The sequence below is a fragment of the Fundulus heteroclitus genome, unplaced genomic scaffold (genome assembly GCF_011125445.2).
Source record: "Fundulus heteroclitus isolate FHET01 unplaced genomic scaffold, MU-UCD_Fhet_4.1 scaffold_501, whole genome shotgun sequence".
Taxonomy (NCBI): domain Eukaryota; kingdom Metazoa; phylum Chordata; class Actinopteri; order Cyprinodontiformes; family Fundulidae; genus Fundulus; species Fundulus heteroclitus.
Genome location: NW_023396925.1, coordinates 1 through 22,272, shown reverse-complemented (window position 1 = coordinate 22,272; position 22,272 = coordinate 1). Strand labels below are relative to the sequence as shown.

General features: G+C 43.1%; 1 protein-coding gene and 1 long non-coding RNA gene across 2 annotated transcripts; one reads left to right on the top strand and one right to left on the bottom strand.

Annotated features, from left to right (window-relative positions):
• Positions 1-1,422: 1,422 nt before the first annotated feature.
• Positions 1,423-3,953, bottom strand: LOC118560887. The gene is made up of 2 exons (XR_004929671.1): positions 3,894-3,953; positions 1,423-1,615 (listed from the first exon to the last, which is right to left on the bottom strand). It is a non-coding gene; the product is annotated as an uncharacterized LOC118560887 (long non-coding RNA).
• Positions 3,954-6,048: 2,095 nt separating this feature from the next.
• Positions 6,049-21,527, top strand: LOC118560886 (amyloid protein-binding protein 2-like; the record flags this gene model as incomplete). The annotated part of the gene is given in 11 exon segments (XM_036132425.1): positions 6,049-6,474; positions 11,556-11,644; positions 15,081-15,232; positions 16,457-16,580; positions 17,162-17,330; positions 17,418-17,507; positions 19,073-19,140; positions 19,231-19,336; positions 19,418-19,542; positions 20,939-21,024; positions 21,337-21,527. Coding segments are annotated over 11 exon segments (1,338 nt in total), but the record flags the coding sequence as incomplete, so codon positions are not given.
• Between the last annotated feature and the right edge of the window lie 745 nt (positions 21,528-22,272).

Below are 22,272 nucleotides of genomic sequence, written 5' to 3'. Positions count from 1 at the left end.
TTCTTCTTATTAATTAATTTGTTTTCTCTTAATTCAATTTTTATTTACTTGAAGTCTACTGGTTATTTCATTATCTTTTTAATGTTCAAATTCATTATTATTATTTTGTTTAATATGGGTTAAGCTTCAGTACTCTTAGTATGTTTAAATTGTTTACATCTTGTATGACTATGTACTGTTTACTGGGACCTAGTTAATAAGTAACATGTGTGGGCATCTTCTCGCTATCCAACTTTTATGAGTCTGTTCACTTAATGACCTCTTGACTCATGCGCTATAGTCACTTCCTTTAAAACCATTAAGACAAAGAAGACAAGATTTAAACCAAGATCTAGGATAACCTGAATTTTTACAAGAACCCACCGATTCCCACCGTAGTAAGTTATATTATTTTTATTATCAATAATTGCACATTTGTTATGTCAAAACCATTTTACTCTGAAATCAATATTAGTAAATTAAAGGGGAAGTCCGGTCAACAAGGAAAAATCAGGGGATCATTAGCTATACCTAAAACTAATACGTTTGTGGTTATTTAATGAATTTAGCGTTAATCAATAGGAAAAAAAAATTGTCGTCTGGATCACTGTGTATGGGGGCGGTCAATTTGGGCAGTAATGACCGCCTGACATCACATCCTGTGACGTTGATAAGCGGAGAGCCGATGGCAGTTCGCCGCGCATTAGCAGCTGTAGGAACTGTTGGACACAGCTGCGATCAACAACAATTATTTTGGATTTCCAGAGGACTTCACCATTGAAATTCGCGAGAGCAACAATGCTCACGTGCATGGCAGTTGGATGTAACAAACATCGGGTAAAAGTGGAAAAAACATTAGTTATTTCACCTTTCCGCTTCATGATCCACCACGGGCTGTTTTGTTGGATTGCCAACTTGCCAACGTGTTTCTGGCCAGAGAGAAAACACGTCGTCTGTAGCCAAGATTTGGAAGAAGAATGTCTTCAAGATGACATGAGAGCGAGGACTTTTTGGTAGGTTTTTCTTTTTTTATGATGTAGAATTTGCCATAACATTTGTTTAGCCGATCAGAGCGGCGGAGGGATACGACGAACTTGGAAAGAGTGCTCACTGCTGTGAAGCCCACTTGGTCCTAGTAAAGTGACAACAGTGTCAACTATAGTCCAAGCCATCCAGTCATTGACAGACAATCCAGTAGCAGTCTCAATGGTGTCCGAGTTGAAAAAACTCATCAAGATCTATCTGACCGTCCCTGTTACAACAGTTACGTCAGAACGCAGCTTCTCCATACTGAGAAAAATTAAGACCTATCTCCGTTCAACAATACAGCAGGACAGGCTTAATAATTGTTTGATTCTGCATGCCCATAAAGACTTGACAGATGAATTTGATTTGACAAAAGTAGCCATAGACTTTGCCAGCAAGAATGACCATCGCCTCAGGTTTTTTTTGGCAAATTTGACTAACCAGGTCGTCTCCTTAAGAATGTTGATATTGCTGTTTGCTGTTGTTCAGTATTAACCATTTTGCAGACCATTTAACTGTACTCCAGTTTTTATGTCACAAAACATTAAAGGTTTCTTCAATGCTGCTGATAATTTTGCCTTTCTGGTCATTTTTACATTTTATGCACAACCTTTTTTTTTTTTTTTAAACTTTATTTATCAATTTTCACAGCATATTCTTTACAGCATTCATGTTTTATACAGCGCTGTCTTACTTAACATATATAACCCTTACACAAAACACACATACCCAAAAAATAAAAAGTAAAAAATAAAGTAAAAACAATACAATAAATAGATAAATAATAAAGGACAAAAACACAAAAATTTGTTCATAGCTGACTAAAAGAATATAACAGTAGTTTAGTTATGATAAAATACTCATTTTAAATGTTTCCATGTATAGTAAAAATGGCTGCCAAGTTTTGAAAAATTTAGCAGTTGAACCTGCCAGTGTACACCTCATCTTTTCTAAATGTAAGAACCTCATGAGCTCTGAGAGCCACTGTTCATGTGTGGGTGGGGCCTTCTGTTTCCACCTCAATAGTATCAGGCGTCTCGCAATCAACGTAGCAAAAGCTATTGCATTTGAATTATATTTGGAGAGTAAACTATTGGGGGGTATGATTCCAAAAATTGCAGTTAGAGCAGAAGGTTCAAATGCAACATTGTATATTTCTGAGAATGTATTGAATATAGCCAACCAATAGGTGTGAAGTTTTGAACATGCCCAGAAAGTGTGAATAAGGGAGCCGACCTCTGACCTGCATCGATTACATAAGGGATCAGTCCCTGGATAAAACTTAGCTAGCTTTTCATTAGAGAAATGCAACCGGTGCAAGACTTTGAACTGAAGGAGTCCATGTCTAGCGCATATTGAAGAAGAGTGAACCCTGTGAAGAATGGATTGCCAGAGCTCATCTGTTAATGTAATTGCAAGGTCTTTCTCCCAATGCGACTTAATAATAGAGAGAGAAGGAGATTGTAGATCTAGCAGTATGGTATAAATCTTTTTAATCGCCCCCCTTTGATGGATGTCTATACCTATGATTTTATCCAGAGCTGTTTCTTCAGGCAGTTCAGGAAATGTGGGATATCTATTTTTCACAAAATGCCGCAGTTGTAAATAGCGGAAAAAGTGTGTATGCGGAATATTAAACTGTTCCATGAGTTGTGTGAACGAAGCAAAAATCCCATCAATGAAAAGGTGTTTAACTTCACTGAGTCCATTTCTTTTCCAGATTTTAAAGGCAGAATCAGACATAGAGGGTGGGAATATATGATTTGAACAGATAGGAGTTTTAATTGACATAAAATGTTGTCCTAATTTTTTCCTGCACTGCACCCAGATTCTCAGGGAATTATATAGCAGAGAATTGCATTTATAGGTACAAACCTCTAACGGGAGAGCAGAGGTCAACAAAGCAGGTAAACTAGTCTGACCACAATAAGACGACTCAATTTGAAGCCAAGACGGGGTTTCTGTAGAAAAGTCACTCATCCAATATAGCATGTTTCGTATATTTGCTGCCCAGTAATAAGACTGAAAATTTGGCAAAGCTAAACCGCCTATAGGTCTAGGTCTCTGCATAAAATCTTTACGAATTCTGGGGGATTTGCTATTCCAAATAAAAGCTGAAACGTGTTTATCTAGTGTCACAAAGAATTCCTTTGGGATGTAACATGGAATACACTGAAATAAATAAAGGAACTTGGGCAGTATGTTCATTTTTATAGAGTTGACACGGCCCATTAACGATAGTGGCAGATCACTCCACCTCCGAAAATCTAGTTTAGTATGCTCAAGAAGTGGTATAAAATTTTTTTTAAAGAGATCTTTATATTTGCGAGTAACTTTGACCCCCAAATAGGTCACGTAATCCGATTTAACTTTAAAAGGGAACTTTACAAATGAAATATTCCTGGCTTTAGAGTTTATACTAAATAGTTCACTTTTATGTAAATTTAATTTATAACCCGAGATAGTGCCGAATTGTTCAAGTATGGTAAGAGCATGGGGAAGAGAGCTCAGAGGATCTGAAATATACAGCAGGAGGTCATCAGCATATAAAGATAATTTGTGCTCCTGATCAGCTCTGTAGATGCCCTTAACCTTATCTTCTGCTCGCAGCTTAATCGCCAACGGTTCAATTGCTAACTCAAATAAAAGAGGGGATAAAGGGCACCCCTGTCTTGTCCCACGATGGAGTGGGAAGTAACAGGAATATAATGAATTTGTTCGAACACACGCCATAGGTGAGGAGTAAAGTACACGAACCCAAGAGATGAATTTAGGGCCAAATCCAAATTTATTTAGTAAGTAAAATAAGTAGTCCCACTCCACCCGATCAAAAGCCTTTTCCGCGTCAAGTGACACGGCGACTTCAGGGGTTGCATTTTATGCACAACCTTAAGTTTAATGACCTGTGGTTGCCTATACCTCTTGGGGTAGTTCTTGGTTTGGTAAATACCTCCTAAATGTTGAGAAGATAATGATGTGCCTCGAAAAAATAACTCTTAAGCCTACAATGCTGATATAGATGTAAATGTACCGATGGCTTCTTTAATCAGTTAAACATGTTAAATAGGGGTGCATTTCACTTTTTCTTGCCTATGGACCCAAAATATTTTTTGGTTTGCTCCGCTCGGCATTTGGCTATAATACCTTATCTATCTTATTTCCCCCCCACATTTTAAAACTTTCCTACGCCCCTGCAGTTCATGTTAACTTTCAAAGTAGATATTATATATCATATGTTACTGGAGCCCACAGAGAAAATGTAATTAAGACCTTGAAAGAACCCAGTACATATATCCTATTAAAAGTGTTATTTAAGATAAGAAAACATTAGCTTATCCTTTATTTATCCCACGATGGGGAAATTTATAGGATTAAAGCAACAGGCAGGTGCACACAACACAGACAAAATTACATAAGGATTGAAAGATATAAGAGGTGGATTAGGAAAAAAACACTATGAACATAACATTATTATTATAATTTTGTTGTAATAATAAAATAAAAACCACAAAACCCAAAAGGTCAACAGTTTCATGATACATCAAGCTTAGGGACTGGCTAATATACAGCAGGTCAAAAAAGCCATATTTTGGCTGCAGTGCTTGCTGTTTTCTGATGAAGAAAAGATTAACCAGTGCACTAAATTCAATAGATGGGTTGAAAATATCCAGTATAAAATACAGAGCTTTACAGGGCATGAAGTATACAGCTAAGTTGACTGTGTGTGTGTGTGTGTGTGTGTGTGTGTGTGTGTGTGTGGTGGCGGCAGGTGTAGAGGGGGGGGGGCCCAAAAACACTGTGTTGTCCCCGGGCCCAAGCAAAACTGTCAGCTGGCCTGTGATGACCAAAACACAATTTGTAATCCACATACATTAAATGGTGGAAAATCAGTTCATAACTGTTTGAACAATTGAATTTATGATCTAAAGACAGGAAGATGCATTCACAGAATGGAAGCCAGCGCAGTTAACATGGGATTGCGCAATCCCAGGGGAGGCCAAGCTCGCTGCGGCCTCACCGGCTTCGCTATCAAGCGCCACCAAGGATTTACATGAAAATACTATCAAAGTTGATGAAATTAGATGAAATTTTAAAAAGACCAAGTGAATCATCATTATATAATTTCTTCCTTTCTATGATGACAAGTGAGGCCTGGCCTCACTTGCCTCCCCTGACTGCTCGTCACTGGTTGAAAGTCCAGCGCCACCTTTCAGAGCCTAATATCAGTACTGCGAATGGCAAAACCTACTGTACCCACTTGTGTTTTTGTACACACCAGCATATTCAAAGGCCAGCAAAGCAGTTAAAAAAAAGAATCGATTAAAACCAAAAACTGTTGAAAAACTCGTAATTCTGAATAAAATCTCCCATTTTACACATCATTGTCCAGGTTGCACATACCCAGTGCCCTTTTGCAAGTTCCACAAGCACTTTCACTGTGTGTCTGCTTAAGCCCATGCCATTTCACTAAAGTGACAAACATGCACAGCCTGCCAGATTGTGCTTTTCTTGGAAAAATTACACACAGAACATGTTCAAAAACATTGTATTGTACACCTGTGATAATCATGAGAGTATTGGTTATCAATGGTTTTATTAATGATAACTTCCAAGGGCCCTAAAGGATAATGCAAGCATCTCAGATTATATTGCTGACTGATTATGCACTCGGCCAGTAGGTGGTTTCATGTGCAAATGAAGCTTCAAGAAACGAACCCTTTGCTGAAGTGGTTCCATGCTTCGTGGTTCAACCATGTCTTCCTCTCTGTAGAAAGAAACATGTATGTATACACCTGTACATTAGGATAGAAAAAAATGGGTATATTTCTGTTTTTCCTTTTTATGTAAAACTCCATGTTTGCGTCGCAAACTTTGCGGTTGAAGCTGATTCTGATTTATCCCATCAGGTTAATCGGAGATTCCTGTGTGACAGCTTTGCTCCGGTTCACGGTGACATTTACGTCGCCTCCACACATCTTCCCTCGGCCGCTGGAGCCTTTTCCGGCTGACTGTTGCGGGATCTCGCCGTTTTCGCCGACTGCACTATGACGTCACTGCGTCAGCGGCTGAAAATGCCTGCGTCGGGACGGGGGCACGGAACTGCTGAGGGGTTGACGAATAAACATCGGAGATGAAGGGAGAGAGTAGGTTTTGGCCAGCGAAGTGGACGCTGCAGCAGTAACCTGTCAGTATCACGACTCCCCCGCAGCCTCCCCGCGTAGCGGACGTTGTATGAGGACGCCGGGAGAAAGGGCTTTGTTCGCGGTGAGGTAGCGAATGTAGGAGAGCGCAGGGGAGGGCTGTAGCTGCTGGGCTTTTTGGAGAAACAACATGGCTGCGGCGGAGCTCGAATGGATCCCGGAGACCCTGTACAACACCGCTATCTCGGCTGTGGTGGACAACTACAGCCGGTCCAGAAGGGACATACGCTCGCTGCCGGAAAACATCCAGTTCGACGTCTACTATAAGGTGAGATGTAGCAGTCATGGCGCCCAGGTGTGTCTGCCAGGCTGGACTGGCTCTCTCTGATCAGCTGCTGCTAGGGCTCATGCTAACCTTAGCTCGGCACCGAAGGCTCAGATGGACGTACCCAGGGGAAATGGCTTAAAGGCGGATAAGACAAGGCTTCAGAAATGAACTAACACTACAGATCGTCACACTTTGAACACTTCGGGCGATGCATGTCGTCTGTTATTTAAAGCCAGGACTTTAGCGATGTCCTCTAGTTGACAGCATCTTTGGAGGAGTCCCTTACGATCATTACTGATTTATTTTCCAACAATTGGGTAAAAAAGGGCGCTGCTATGAGATGTGTGTGTTTCTGGAGAGCAGTGTCGGCAGGCTGTCAGAGCCAGGCAAACACTGAATTGTCATGAAAAGGTTAAATAAAACAGCTGGACGTCTGTTCTGAGGCTGGAGACGTTCTGCTCCCCATCCAGGAAGCTTTCTCAACTCAAAATGTCTGGAGTAGTGTGGGGTTCCACCTTTAGAGCTTAGGTTCACATGGAAATTCACCTGGGACTGCTGAACTGGTCCTGGTAAGCAGTGGGATGGAGAGCGGAACCTGTGATCCAGTATCTGCCACTCCAGAGCTGGTCCTGAGTCAGCAGCAGGGAGCCAGGCTGACTGCTGGGGCTCTTTAACATGCCTGGTTTTTCAGGATTAGCAGCTGTTCTTCAGATCGCTGCAGATAAGGGGACGTGCAGAAAAAGGTGCAGGGAACTTTTCCACAGGGCAGGCTCTTTATTTCCCAGCCCCAACCACTAGGCCTCGACATGGTAAGGTTCTAGTGTTAAACATCGACCGGTTCCAGAACTGGGTCTCTGCTGCTTTGGGTTAGTTCACCAATTCAGGGCCTTTTATTTTAGCACCCACAGATTAACGTTTAACCCTTTCTTTCTTATATTTCATATGGTAAACTGACCATTGTGTCTCTATACGCTTTAAAACGTCTGTTTATCCGTTTAGATGCTGTATTTTAGTGGAGTATTTTCATCAAATAGCCATGAAATTGCTGAATGTGGTGTATATTAGTTTATTTCCTGAAGTGTTTAGTGTTTGTCTCCTGTAGTTCTTTGTTTGTGTTGGCCAAGTTTTGACCTGCTAGTCAGCGCCATGGTTCCCATGAAATCCTCAGCACCTCAGAGATCATTCACTCCGCCTCTAAGTTTGCTGGTGACAGCAGCCACTGGGACCACGGGTTTGTCAAGAAGAGTACGTGTTTTCTGTTCTCCCGCATCAGGTAGTAACAAGAACTGTTCCTAAGGAGCAAACCCCACAGCTGGAACACACGGCTGGGTTCTCTGTTAGAAGCCACCGAGGATCTCTTTCAGTCCTGCGCCGCAGGATTGGTGCGTCAGTACGCTCTGACTTGACCCACATTTTCAAAATGACTGACTTTTACTCATTTACAGCCAATAGATTCCCAATATATTTCATGTTTCTTTTCATCACCTATGTGTAACTGGTCAGAAAGTATCCGTTCCTGCATTGCAGCCGGCAGTACATAAGAAAGTCATTGGCGGTAGAAGGCATGGCTGCTGATAAGATAGCTAAAAGTGTTCTTTAAAACACAGCATGGCAGCATGGCAATTCTAAACAGACCCGGATCCCTGAGTACAAAGACAAATACATGAGATTGTTTAACATGTTCAGCATAGAACGTTTGACGGGAATCAATATTTGGTTTTGTCTGCAGTTCTTCTTGCCATGAGACATGTCAAGGTATCCTGCCAGCTTCAGGCTGTTAAGCCTGGTTAACACGGCAAGATTTAAAAATGGTGGGCCGATTTTTTTTTTCAAACAATGAGAGACACCACGCGTTAACGATGAAAGAATCCTAGATATAGCAGGTTTGCTCGTACGCTGTGAGGCGTCCGGTGAGACGGCACACCACACACCAAATGGATTTTACTCTAGATCATTCGGGTGTCGGACGTGAAATCTTCTGAAAACCCTCAAGATCAGACGTGAGGTCAGAGTAGATCAACATGGACGACCAGGAAGAACAATGGCGATAGTTTTAACAGAGAAAAAAAGAAAAGATGGTTAAACGAGTGGAGACAGCACGAACAGGTGCTCTACATTTGCTGTACTATGATATGGAGGTGACCTGTGTTTTTTTTTTTTTCTTGGGGTTTCCCTCACCTCGCTTTCTGATTGGCTACACGTCAGATTCAACAGGCTGCCTGCTCGTTTGTCCTCAGGGGACACCGGGCCTAGACAATCCAACATGTTGAATATCCCCGATTGGATGTTGGAGTGGTCCCAACGTTCTACCGGGCGGACCAGATCGCCATAAACTCGCCACACACGGCAGGAATATCTCATAAGATTATCTTCAGAGCCACCCCGATAGTCGCCGTCTGTAGGAAATGGAAGATGGAGGCAAAAATCGGGCTAATTCTCCTGCCGTGTGAACCAGCCTAAAAGCATAAGATTGTAAGCCTAAGCTGGACCACAATGATCTTGGATCATTCAGATGGTTCATATTATTTATTTTTGCCATTTTGTGCCTTTTTTTTGTTTCTTGGACGTTATGTACAAAATCCAGCCATCTGCAAGTGGATGTTTTGTACATTGGTTTGCTGACAGTTGAACTTTACTGCTCATTTAAGCCTTCTGAGGTTCACAAACTCCTCTTTGATGAACTGCTGAACAAACACTAAGCAGTGGCTGAGTGACAACTACTTACAGCGGAACCCAGACAAAACGGAAACTTTGATAATTGCACCGGACAGTGCCGCGTCTGACGTTAAACAGTAACTGGGTGATTTTAGGAAGCGTTGTCTCAGACATTTAGGTGTCGTTTTTGATTAAGTGTTTTTTCCTGGAGCATCATTTAAACACTTAAAGCTGCAGTGGGTAACTTTTGTGTAAATGTTTTGGTTTTTTTTTGACATATTTCTTAAAACTGTCACTATGTCCTGACAGTAAAATATGAGAAAGATAATCTGTGAAAAAGTCTCTACCCAGTGGTCCTACTGCCACAAGCAGAAATACACCGCTCCCGGTCAGAAACAGCCAGTCAGAGCCAGGAAGAATGTCTGGCTCTGATTGGTTGTTAACAGTGTCAGCTGTTCACAGCTCTACTGTCATTCAAGCTTGTCGGTGGGCTGCAGCTGTGTGCAGAAACAACCTGCTTTACAGGAAAACTGCCAGTTTCTGGAGAGGCACCTGCTCAGAGAACAAAGGCAGGGAAACATTGGAGCAGCACCGCAGGCTCCACTGTGGAGGGAGGGCTACAGCGCAACACAGAGAGCAAGTTTTTTTCAGAACTCCCTACTTCAGCTTTAAGGTGATAATTAATGCTTTTGTCTTTATACGACAGGGCTGTTGTAGTGGCCCGTTTACTTGTTTCAATAAAAAGGGTCTGGCTCGTTTTCAGGTTGTCCAAAACTACTGCGATATGACCAGCTCGCTCAAACGGATGAACCTGTCTAACCACTGTTTAAAAACAGGCTGCTGTTCACTGATTGGCCAGAGATGAGGAGAAGCGAGGTTTTCTCTGAGGAAAAAGTTAACTGAAGAGATACAACATTGATATTAAGGACCACCATGAACGAATGGGTCAAACCAAAGTATAACTACTATTCACAAACCATAAACCACGCCTTAAGGAAACAAAAACAAAAAGGACCCTTCAGTTTTCCATAGGCAAAGGATTAATAACTAAAATCAGATCCATGGATTTAGTGAGGCTTTCTCTCATTTTACATTTAAGGCTGCTAAGTTTTGTCTCTAAAGAGTGTTTGGTACAAAAAGTTGTTCATGGCTGCTGATCAAAACACTGAGTGTGGGAGGAGGGAGAAGGCGGAGGGCAGCTGCTTGGTGCAGCAGACTGCGGCAGCTCTGGATCCAACCCAAAGGACATGCCGTCCAATCAGCACAGCGCGACTGTCCTACCTATGAAAATAATTTCCCTGCGGTCAAAAGTCTTGTTTTGTGTTTGTTATTGCCGTGGCTGAGGCAGAAACTTCCTCATGAAGCCCTGAATTTTAACTCCGTAAGACAAACTTTGGAGCAGATCAGACAGTCACGTCTCCCCTCTCCTCTTCTGTCACACGCACCCCCACCCCAGCATTTCACGACGACGGGTCAGAGCAACAGGACGGTAGTCATTGAGGCAGGTGACGGATGCTTTTTTGGGCCCAGGAACAATGATGGAGGACTTGAGACAGGCAGGGAGAGGTTGCAGATGTCCTGAAGGAAGACCCCTGTAAAGTGGTCAGCAGATGACGGCGTCTGACCTGACACCATGTCTAGAGCTGCAGCATTGTTGGTGTTGGCCTTCTTTAAGGAGGAGGTGACTTGGTGCAGCTGTAGGATGAGGCTGATGTTGCACTTCTGGCTGAGGAAGATGTTCAGGGCTTCTGCTGCTTGGAGAGCTGACGCATGCCAAGAAGCTGTTTAAGGCGTTGGGGTGAGCTGGGTCGTCGCCGAGCTGCTGAACGTTGTGCTTACAATCTGTGATGGTCCTGATGCATCTCCAGGTGTTAGGTGGGTCGTTGCTAATGAAGTGGTCCTCGATGCGCTGCTTGTACCTGTGCTCTACCATCTGGATGCCCTTTTTCAGCTCACTCCTAGCCCTGCTATGGAAATGGCTAGCAAACACTATCGGGATCAACGCTTGGCATACGTTGTTTTATTTGAAGATGTACATTTTTTATGGTCAAAATACGTGACTATGCCCCTTTAAAGCAGAACCCAGATAAACAGCGTCACTAAAGAGCTGTTGAGGCAGATTACTCCCAGGCTAGACGCTCACCCAGTGGCTGCGGTAGAAGAGCCAGCTTTCACTTGTGGTGAACAGTGAAGGCTTTACTATGGAGCGTATAACAACTTCCACCTCAGTGCGTTCTGATGACAGGCTAGACATCAGCAAGCTCTGTTTGTTTCAACTCATGACCGGCATTGTCCACAGAATCATTGAAACCTCCTGAGAAACGCTGCTGACTATTCGCTGTTGCGTAATGTCCACAATGTCATTATGATTGTCTGCTAACCAACCCCTGTGCTTCTGTCACCAACTCTTGATCTTTGTGTTTCAGCTTTACCAGCAGGGCCGGCTCTGTCAGCTGGGAGGAGAGTTCTGTGAGCTGGAGGTGTTCGCTAAAGTGCTTCGGGCCTCAGACAAACGGTGAGAGCTTCATTACAGCCAACCCCTTCAGCTGTCCTCCATTTAGTTCTCGGTCTCTTCTTTTTCTCTTCCAGGGCCTGTCTCTTTGTTTCTGCACATTATTAACATGCAAATGGTGTGGCCAGGTTCATGTCACCAAGCCATGCTGACGGATGTTGTGTTGGTTCGTTCCAGTGTGACGGGTTCATGAATCGTGCCGTTCAGTTCTACGTGTGTGGACAGAAAACTACTAGCTTTTCTTGATGTAGATCCATCTCAGACGGTTAATATAAACCCAGAAGCACATCAGCATTTTCAGGCTTGTTTAATTTGTTTAATTCTTAGAAAGTTAACCCAGAAAGTGTATTTTTATTTAAAAGGTGCTGAACAACAACAACTCCATAAAGGTGATGTGCGCTCTCACTGCTTAAAGGAGCAATAAGCGATATTTCACCTATAGGTGGTGCTTGAGCACTGTCTGTAGACCAAAACAAGATGTGTGACAAGCCACGCCTCTTTCTACCTTCACTCCAGCTGATACCCGGCCCCTCTGTTCCCTTCTCACACGTCGCCTCCAATGTGCATTTTTCTAAAGGATAAAAACACAGCAAAGCAACATCGCCTTTCAGAGGAACAATCTAGTGAAGAAGTACTGTAAGTCATAGCTTTATAATGCCGTTGGCAAGAGAACATTTTGATCTGCTGCGGTGCTCTCCACCATGTTGCTCCAACGCCGCTCTGCTCTGACAGTGGCATTAGGGGCAGGGAGGGCTAAGCCCTGAGTGGCAGCTGTTCACGTGCACGTACGTGCTCACGCGTCCGGCCCGGCAATGTAAACAATAGGCTGCAGAATAACATAGAGATGCAGGGTGACGTCACACTGTAGTCCATCTGAAATATTACCTTTAATTCTTCACATCACTATTTTTTTTTTTTTAATCTAAAATAATGTCGCTTATTGCTCCTTTAAGTTGGTTTATAAAGCTGAAGGAAATTCTAAGTTTCTGCACAATAGTGTTTAAAAGTGGTGAAAAAGAGTGAACTTCATCTACTGTAGTGTTTTATACTTCTATAAAATTCCACTTAATTCACAAAATCCTGTATTTCCTCTTTAAATTTTCAGAATTTTAGGGTTTTAAAAGTCAGAACACTTTTTCACCCAAGAAAGTATCAAACTATGTGGTTAATGTTACATTTTAATACAAAAATAAAATATTTGTGATCAGATTATTAAAAGGTAAAAAAACAACCCCCCCCCCCCCCCCATCCAAAACCTCCTTTCCTCTCAGCCTACTTTGGAAAAAATTAGCCACTAGTGCCACAAAAAACCCAGAAAGAGAAAATGAAAAACACTTGGTCTGTTAGTGAAAACTAAGACTGCATCTGTCAATACTCCAGTGTTATAGTGGGTCCAATTTATTACACAGTTCCAGCTCCATTTTCTCCAACAGAAATCCCTGCATCCTACTGGTAGAAGGGTTACCAGCATGTTCTGATCAGTCGCCCCCTGATCTATTGAAATCACCCACAGCATTTTCTGATTACCAATGTGTCATTGCTGAAGCAGTCGTATCCTTTTTTTTGTACAAAGCATGGCCTAAACCTTGTAAAAAAAAAAAAAAAGAGGTGGAATAAATGCTTCTTAAATTCCTGGTAGCTTGTATTATTGCTGAGGAAAGATACCCAGCAGTGTTGGTTTTCAACAGAACAACATTGAGTGATCTGAGAGTCCAAATATAATAAAGCCATGCTCCTAACTAAAATAACCCTGACTCCACTGAAGGCACATGTACAATGATGATTACTAAGGCTGCAGACTGAAGGACTCGCCAGTATCACCAGAGTGGTACAAGACTATCTTGAATGTAGCACCAATAATAATGACAGTTATAATTAAACAAGTAGCACAGATGACTGAACACATTCTTTTTTTTTTTTTTTTTTTTTTTTTCTCTCACCAATTTGCAACCATTTTGGTGTTTTTTATCTGCTTTGCTCTGTTTAACAGAACTTAAACTCAATTTATAGACTAAGATGTCCTTTTCTTGGTATTCCCCTGTTCAGGAGCATTTTTAGGCCTTAGCTTGATCAGCACAGCAGTCCTAAATTAACTCTCCACTAGGAAGTGTAATTTCACACTGCAGTGAGCCTAATTTGTTTCATCTCCACTCTGCCTGTGACCTGTGAGGAAATGCAGAAATCCTAAGGGGGCAGTAATCGATTAGCTCCCTGACCAAAAGCCTGAGGATGTTGTTAGTTTTTGGGGGTGGAAGATCAAGATCCTTCTTTAATGAAGCTGCAAGTAACATTTAAGGAAACATTTGCATTCTGTTAAAAAAAAAAAACAAAGGAGTACTTTTTTTAGACAAAAGGATCATTAAGTAAACAATTTGACATATTCCAGGTAAATTTAAACATAAATTGTTCTGTCTTTAAAACCTTATTGGTAAATGAAAGGGGAGTAGTCCTGTGAAAGCTAGAATTTTAGTGAAGAGGAAAACCCCCGTTGAGACGTAAACAGGAGTCATCTGACTGTCCACGTATAGAGGAAAAGGAGGACACGGTTAACAGCCTGATTTCCCTTTGGTTGGTGAAGTATTATTGCACCCAATGAAACAAATTCTTTGTTTAAACTCATGATCAGCCGTACTCGTCAAAGTCATGAGATGTCAAGACTTTAACGTTAACAAACGCTAACATTTTGGCTTTAAAAGAACCAGTTATCAAACTCTTTGGATCCTAAAGTCACTGTTTGGTTGGTCTAAACTAATATTAACTGCAGGTTTTATTTCAGAAAGTGCAAACTATCCCTTTCTTGTGGAAGTAGATCTTTATGACTCGATGCGTTCTTGGTGATGTAAGACCGTAGCAACATGGGTTTATTCGTGTATACTCCACTGTTGGCATGTGCCAGGCTGCCAGGCTTTTTTCTGTTTGCTGTTTGTTTTGGGACACATGTAACAAGAATTTAAGAAACTTTAAAAGTTTTTGTTTCTTTAGTAAATAAAATTGTGGATCATTAGCTTTTACTCTTGGAGCAGTGGATAATATTCCCTTGAACCAAAGACAATTTTTGCTCATAGGGGAGGACTTTCATCTGGACTGTTAGGACAGTGTTTTAGCTAATTGTAGTTTTTATTGCTCTACTCGCAGCAGACAGAAGACCCCTTCACTCTTTCTAGAACAGTTCACCTATGACAAAGGTCTGCATGCAGGGAACTGCATCATGGTGAAATAGCCATCAAGATAGCTCTCAAATAGACAAAGAACTCCGCTGGATCAATCGTCTGGTGCTGCTGTCACGAAGAACACATTAAGCAAATGCACATTTACCTGCAAAACATCCCCGTGTTTACTTTGGGTCAGGAACTGTTTTGAGCTTTGGATGAACTTTAAACACTGGAAGCTCTTCTGGCTGCCTGTGACATGCTGATTTTCCTTTCTGTCCCTGTGGCAGACATCTGCTGCACCACTGCTTCCAGGCCCTCATGGACCACGGGGTGAAGGTGGCTTCGGTCCTGGCCAACTCGTTCAGCCGCCGCTGCTCGTACATCGCAGAGTCTGACGCCCATGTCAAAGAGAAGGCTATCCAGTTCGGCTTTGTGCTGGGTAAAGTTTTCGCATTTAGCTTTACACACACACCTTCACCCTAAACCTAACCTTTACCACTACAAACCTAATCCTATCCTAAAATCTCCTCACTTTGCTAGTAAATTTATCACTCAACTCCAAACACACGCACACATATTTGTTTTAAATATAAAGTGAGGCCCTTGCCTTCCATTAATTTTCATTCCTTTCTATGGCCTTACCATCACCTTAACCGTAACCTTTACCTGTAAATCCCTAACCTAAGCCTAATTGACAACTTGGTCCTAAACCTAACCCTTAGCCCAGAAAAAAGTGAGGACGGAAAAATGTCCTCACTTTACAGGAAGGTCCTCACTTTTCTAGAGAAATTTTCTAAAGCCTGGTTTATGCTTGACGCATCTGTGAGGTCCGCGCTGCCATGTAGTCATCTTTGGCTACCACACCCCTCTGCAAGGCCAAAGGTTTCTGCTCCGCTCACCTAGGAAATTTTCTAGCCACGCAGACAATCCCGCGCAGAAAAACATGGCTGCCGAGTAAGCGCTCCTTCTGGCAGAGGTTTGTAAATGTAGACATCTTAATGACACGGCCCTGAAAAGATCACCATGATCAACAAACTGTTAACAATTCCTGTTAACAATTCAATGTTCTTTTTTGTTTCTACACTATCCCTACTTGCTTTTATTCTGTTTTATTTTCCAATATTTTAATCATGTAAAGCACTTTGCATTGTCTCTGTACTGAATTGTGCTATATAAATAAATTTGCCTTGCCTTGCCTTGCCTTGGACAGAAATCGCGTCACTCTTGGAAGAAAGTAACAGGCTTAAATGTTGGAAGTAACTGTGTTTTCTACTTCTACGTGTAGCGTGATGTGGTACGCTTGGCGCAGGAGCGCAACACTGCCCTCTAGAGTGTAGGAGAGAAAGTGCTGCTTCGGAGGAAAAACTGCACGGAGCATAAATGTTGCAGACGTGTCGGCACGTCTCATTTCCATGCAGAATGTACATGCGTCAAGCATAAAGCAACCTTAACTCAGTTCCAAGTACTAGAACACACCCAGTGATTGGACGGAAGGTGTCCTGGCTAGGTCCTTGGACTTGCGTCTGTATGAGTCTGTGTGGCTCGTGTTTTTCTGCTGCTACTGCTGACAGATTCTTAAACAGTGTGAGAACATTGTGAGATTGTGCTTGCAGACTGAAGTGCTAAGTCACTTATTGGTGTAAGGGTTTGTCTTTGCTTCCAGGGGGCTTCTTGTCTGACGCTGGCTGGTATGGAGATGCAGAGAAAGTGTTTCTGTCGTGCCTACAGCTGTGCACGCTCCACAGTGAGGTGCTCCACTGTTACCGAGCGGTGGAATGCTGCGTCAGGTGAGTCCCGGAGCCGTCTGTCAGCTAGTCCACCTGGAGTTGTTCTCCGTGAGTTTACACTCACAAACAAAAAAAGCAAAACTTTTCCTCTGTCAGACTCCGCCCAGGCCTGTTAATGTCGTCTACTCTGTTGCGTTTCCTTTGTCTGGAGATGATCCAGCTACTGTCTGACGGCGACGCTGACTACTTGAATAGTTGAAAGCTGGTGGATTTCTTCTTTTCTTGTTCCTTGAAGATGTTTCAGCTCTGAACTGAGCTTTTTATTGACCCTTTTTTCCTATCGCACCACACGTCTATCAGTCAATGTCACTTTGAAACAATTCCTATTACTTTGTTCTCTAGGGATAGCTAAACTTTCTGTATGCATTATTAAATATAGTCTTCATCATACAGAAGACTCATAATGCCATTAAAGTAGCACCCTGAACCAGTTTTATTACTCCAGGTCAGTTTGGATAGAGATGATGTGAGGAGTCTTTCTAGTTAAATGAACATTGAATGGCAGCTCTCTGAACACAGAAGAGCAAAGGAAGACAGAGCTAGAAAGACTCGACTGCTAAAGCTTCCTCCTCCTGTTTAAGGCTGCTCCATGTCCGCAACGGCAACTGTAAGTACCACCTCGGGGAGGAGACCTTCAAGCTTGCTCAGTCTTACATGGATAAACTAGCCAAACATGGCCACCAGGCCAACAAGGCGGCGCTGTACGGCGAGCTCTGTGCCTTGCTCTTCGCCAAAAGCCACTACGATGAGGTGAGGATGTTTAACACCTTACGGCTCCGACTGCGGTCGCGCTGAAAGTTCTGCTGCTCATCTGTCTGGTCTCTGGTTGTCTCCTAGGCGTATAGGTGGTGTATAGAAGCTATGAAGGAAATTACTCCAGGACTGCCTGTCAAAGTAGTTGTAGATGTTCTCCGACAAGCATCCAAGGTAACTCTCACAAGCTTTGGTTGACACACAAATGCTGTGGCATGCATTAAGCATTTGTACCCATAATACTGCTTCACATGTAACTGTACAGCCACAAACTGCAGCATGTTTTTATTCTGCTTTAATGTAACTGACCAGAACTACAGATTACGTACTTTAATTCACGACAAATGCCGCCATAAGGCAAGAGCATCCAGCCTCTGTCCAGAAAGCCATAGTGGATCCAGTCCAGTCATACAGATGGATCCATTCACTGATTTTAGGCTAAACTCAGTTTAATGCAACAAGAAAAAGAGAAGCACTGAGTAAACTGGGTTAATAATGAAATAAAATAACTTTTCACAGATAGGTCTTTTATTTGTTTTTTATAATGTCTATGTTGCTTAAACTTAGAATTCCTCACGGGCATGGAGGAGTTGGTGAGTCCTGTCCTCACTAACACTGTAGGCTGGATGTCTCTGTAATTGTCTCTAAACGAAAGAAGCCGTTAGAAAGCTCACTGCTTTAGGTGTTCTTCACCTGAGATGGGCCCAAACCTGAGGCAGGTAAAACTGTGGCACCAGCAGGCCTCCACAGTCACCGCATGTTGCGTGTCTATATTAGTTATCTGCCTGTGCAAATTCTCAGTTATCCGGGTCATCGTAAAAGCAAACAGGCTTAAACTGGAGGCAACGGGACTTTTGATCAGTTCTTTCTGAAAAACTCTTCGACGCCTGTCCATGAGTCCTAGAAAGGCGAATTATAGAAAGAACTGAGCGAATGTCCGGTTGCCTCCAGTTTCGCCCTGTTTGCTGTTTAGTTACCTGCTTTCTAATAAAGACTATATGTAAACAGGAAGAACTGTCAACATGGAATAATTAAGTGGATCATGTCTCTGAATGAAAGTGTCGTGTATCTCATTATTACATGGATCACATTTTATTCATTAGGGCTGGACAATTAGTTGATAGAGTTGTTTGTTGGTTGAACTTTATCTTCAACATGGATTGATGTCCTACTCAACAAGCTATTCTCCAGCCATGGAGTTAGTGCTAACATCAGCGTTATGCATCAGCCTGAACACGCCACACTGACAGTGAACATGGTGCGACGCTTTTCTGCAGCAGGAGCAGGGAAGATGGATGGCTAGTGTCAGAAATACGGTGATTCTGCTAGGAAACTGTCAGAAGCTGGGCAACACTGGTCTGTACTTGATGACATCAACCCTGGAAATCAGCCAGAGCTACAGTGGAATGGTTCAGATCTAAGTATATATAATGGCCCACTCAAAGTCCAGCAATGACAATAGATGTTCAGACGCACCAGACCCAATCTGACTTTAGCTGTTAGCTAAAGAGCGGTCGAACAAATGTCACTCTAGATGTGCAAAGCTGTGAGAGAGGTACCACAAAGTGGAAGGGGGTTCTGCAAAGTATTGACTCAGGAAGGGATGAATTCATTTTTAATGTTTTATAGGTTAGGAAATGTATATATGTAGAGCATGTATGGTAATATTGAGAAAATGACAGTGATGAATGAGGAGTTTAGCTAGACGGTGCTAACTAAAGGTTGTCTCCCTGCTGCAGGCTTGTGTGGTGAAGAGGGAGTTCAGGAAAGCGGAGCAGCTGATCAAACATGCCGTGTTTCTAGCAAGGTAACCTGCTGTGTCTAACAAGGCAACTGCAGCTAAGTACAAACATCCTTCTTTCTCCCGCTCTGTGACGCACTGTTTTCTCCCTCCCAGAGAACATTTTGGACACAAGCATCCCAAGTACTCCGACACGCTGCTAGATTATGGCTTTTACTTGTTAAATGTGGACAACATCTGCCAATCGGTTGCAATTTACCAGGTGAGCATAGGCCCTGAGTGCTGGTGGTTTTTCAGCTTCTCCACTCTCACTGACTGGGTTGTTTTGCTGTGCTTATTGTAGACGGCCCTGGACATCCGACAGTCTGTGTTCGGGGGGAAGAACATCCACGTGGCCACAGCCCATGAAGACCTGGCTTACTCCTCATACGTTCACCAGTACAGCTCTGGGAAATTTGACAACGCTCTGTGAGTACAGTGAAGGGTAGAAATGTCTAAGGCTGCTGATTGGGCTGTGCTCATGCTCACATGACTCCTCAGTGTCCTCAGTCTGCTCTGACTCGGACAGTTTGAAGCGTGCCGCACACAAATGTCACACAAATTAAGGCTATAAAGCATGGAGGAATTGGGATTAATAAAAACAATGAAGTGCAGGGAAAAGTGGCTTTATACCAGATTGTGAGATTAAACTTTACTTAAATCACACTAAAGACTGCCTGTGAGCCATTCCTCCCAGCCGTTTCACTTTTTCTTCATCGCTTTAGAATTTGGATGGTGTGTATGATTTATTTCCTGAACCAGAGGGGGCATATGGTGCCTTTTTAAGTGAGTCAGATCAGTTGTGCAGCAGGAACAGCCCTGTATTTGTAGAGCAACTCTGAGCCACCATAGTGTTGGCTTCAGGTCCCAGAGCAGGGGCCTGGACCAAGAAGCTGGACCAGTGGTTATCAAGGTAACCGCAGCTTCAGCATCATGAAGCATTTCCACTTCTCAGCAGAAAGCTGAGCAGCTCTGGTCAGGTTAGGGGGTCAGATTAGAGATTAAACCAAGAAGCGCTGCCTCTCAACCCTTTAACAACACTGGAAAAATGTAAAAAGATGATGTGTAAATGCGCTCCTCCTGACCTTCTTTCTGCTTATGGAGTTACACTTTTCCCACTTAGTTCAGAAGAAAATCTTAGCAAGAGCCAAAACAGACTGATTAGTCTGGACCTTGCTCCTGTTAGAAGCTGGAAATGAACCTGGATTGTGTTGAGCACCCCCTACCCTCTGTACGCCACGTATTGTTTCTGTGCATTCTGCTCATTCATTGCTAGTGTTTATAAGGCAGATCATCTCTGTCTGATGGACTGAGTCCTTTTTCACGTTGTGCAACAACCCTGACTGTGATAAATCCTCTGTGCAGAGTCTAAAATCATGACTGATTAATATGATAGTAATATTGCTGAGATTACAGAGCAGATAAATTAGCGGTGTTTTTGTTCTTAACCTGCTTTCTCCCTGCCTCTTCGTGGGGATTTCTCCTTTTATTCCAGCATAGCCACTTTTGCACACAGCTACGGTTGCTAACCCTAGTTTTGTTTAACAAGTTGATAACCAGTTTGCTAGCGCCCTTTAAACGTGAGCTCCTATGTCAGGTTCCATTCCAAGAAATGCTTAAAAATGAGCCAAGGAGCAGAGAGGAAGGTTTTGGTGTCTCAGTCCTCCCTGCCGTCACTCTGACTCAGTCGCTTCTGGCCGGCCTGTAAACATCTGTTTGCTAGGACCTTCCTGTTTCTTGGAAGTGTTTATCCCAGACTGAAACATTTCTAACAGAGACTGAGTCATGTGACGCATCTGGATCACATGCTTTGCTTGTCCCCCAGTTTCCACGCGGAACGTGCCATAGACATTATAACCCATATCCTGCCTGAGGACCATCTTCTGCTGGCGTCTTCCAAGAGAGTCAAAGGTAAGGCGAGTTGGTTGGACCAGCTGGGCTGCGGCCCCCCGGTGCTGTAGTGGACAGCTTCCGTCCTGTAACTTTTAGCTGCATTCCTGCTCCAACGTGCTGAGTTTCAGCTCTGCAGAGGCCGCGGAGCAGCCATTCATCCGTTTCAGGTGTTCAGGGATGCAGCTCTCCAGGACTGGAGCTGGCCAGCCGCTGCTGTAGGAAACATCTTGTAGAGTTGTCCCCCACAGGACAAGATTTATCCACGGAAGCGTCTGTTTCCATAAAGGAATAGGTAGTCACCACTTAAGACTTAACACTTGTTTCCAACAGCCCTAATTCTGGAGGAAATCGCCATCGACTGCCACAATAAAGAGACAGAAGAGCGCCTCCTGCAGGAAGCTCACGACCTCCACCTCTCCTCGCTGCAGCTGGCCAAGAAGGCTTTTGGGGAGTTCAATGTTCAGACAGCCAAACACTACGGCAACCTTGGGCGGCTCTACCAGTCCATGAGGAAGTTTAAGGTGGGTGGTGGACCGTCTCAGGTTACCCTGATACGCAGATACGCCACGACTCTGAGCAGACATCAGCCTTCATTATTTCTGCTTTGGTCAGCATGCCAGTGAATTGAACTTATGGCCTCAGGGGGTTTATGGAGTTTTGCTGGAGGTGATGTGAAGCACATTCTAACACTAAGGGATCAGTCCGGCCACTACAGCAGCAGAAAGTTATATAGGTTAACATTCTGCTCTGAGAGATGCAGCGGTCAGACATCCTGATCCCTGGTTTGTATAAAGCTCTGATAAGCTCCTGTACAGCTCTCCCTGCATTCATTTGTACAATTAGGATTTCTCTTAAACACTAAGAAGCTATATGAGCAGCAGTTAAATGTTTTTCTTGCCTTCCAGCCGTCATTATTTATATTAGGGGAGCAGGTGTGATGTCACACCATGTGAGAGAGAGCAGTATTGTAAAACAGGGTTTGACTGTTTTAAAAAAGTAAGACAAAATGATTGTGTTCATATTATAAACAGTTGTTAGCATGTTCTTTTACCCGTTTGTTAAGCTTGCATTAAACAGCAGGCGCTGTGTCCTCGGCCGAGTAGATCCTGAGCTTCACAGTGATTTAGAAAAGACTGGCAGCATTTCTGGAACCAGCATGGTTCATGTCCGGTAGACAAAATGAGAAAACTAAGCCTCAGCGCTATGCTCTGTTCAGCCTTCCTGTTATCTGCACTATTCAAACACTTTCTGACTTCTTTTTCAAAC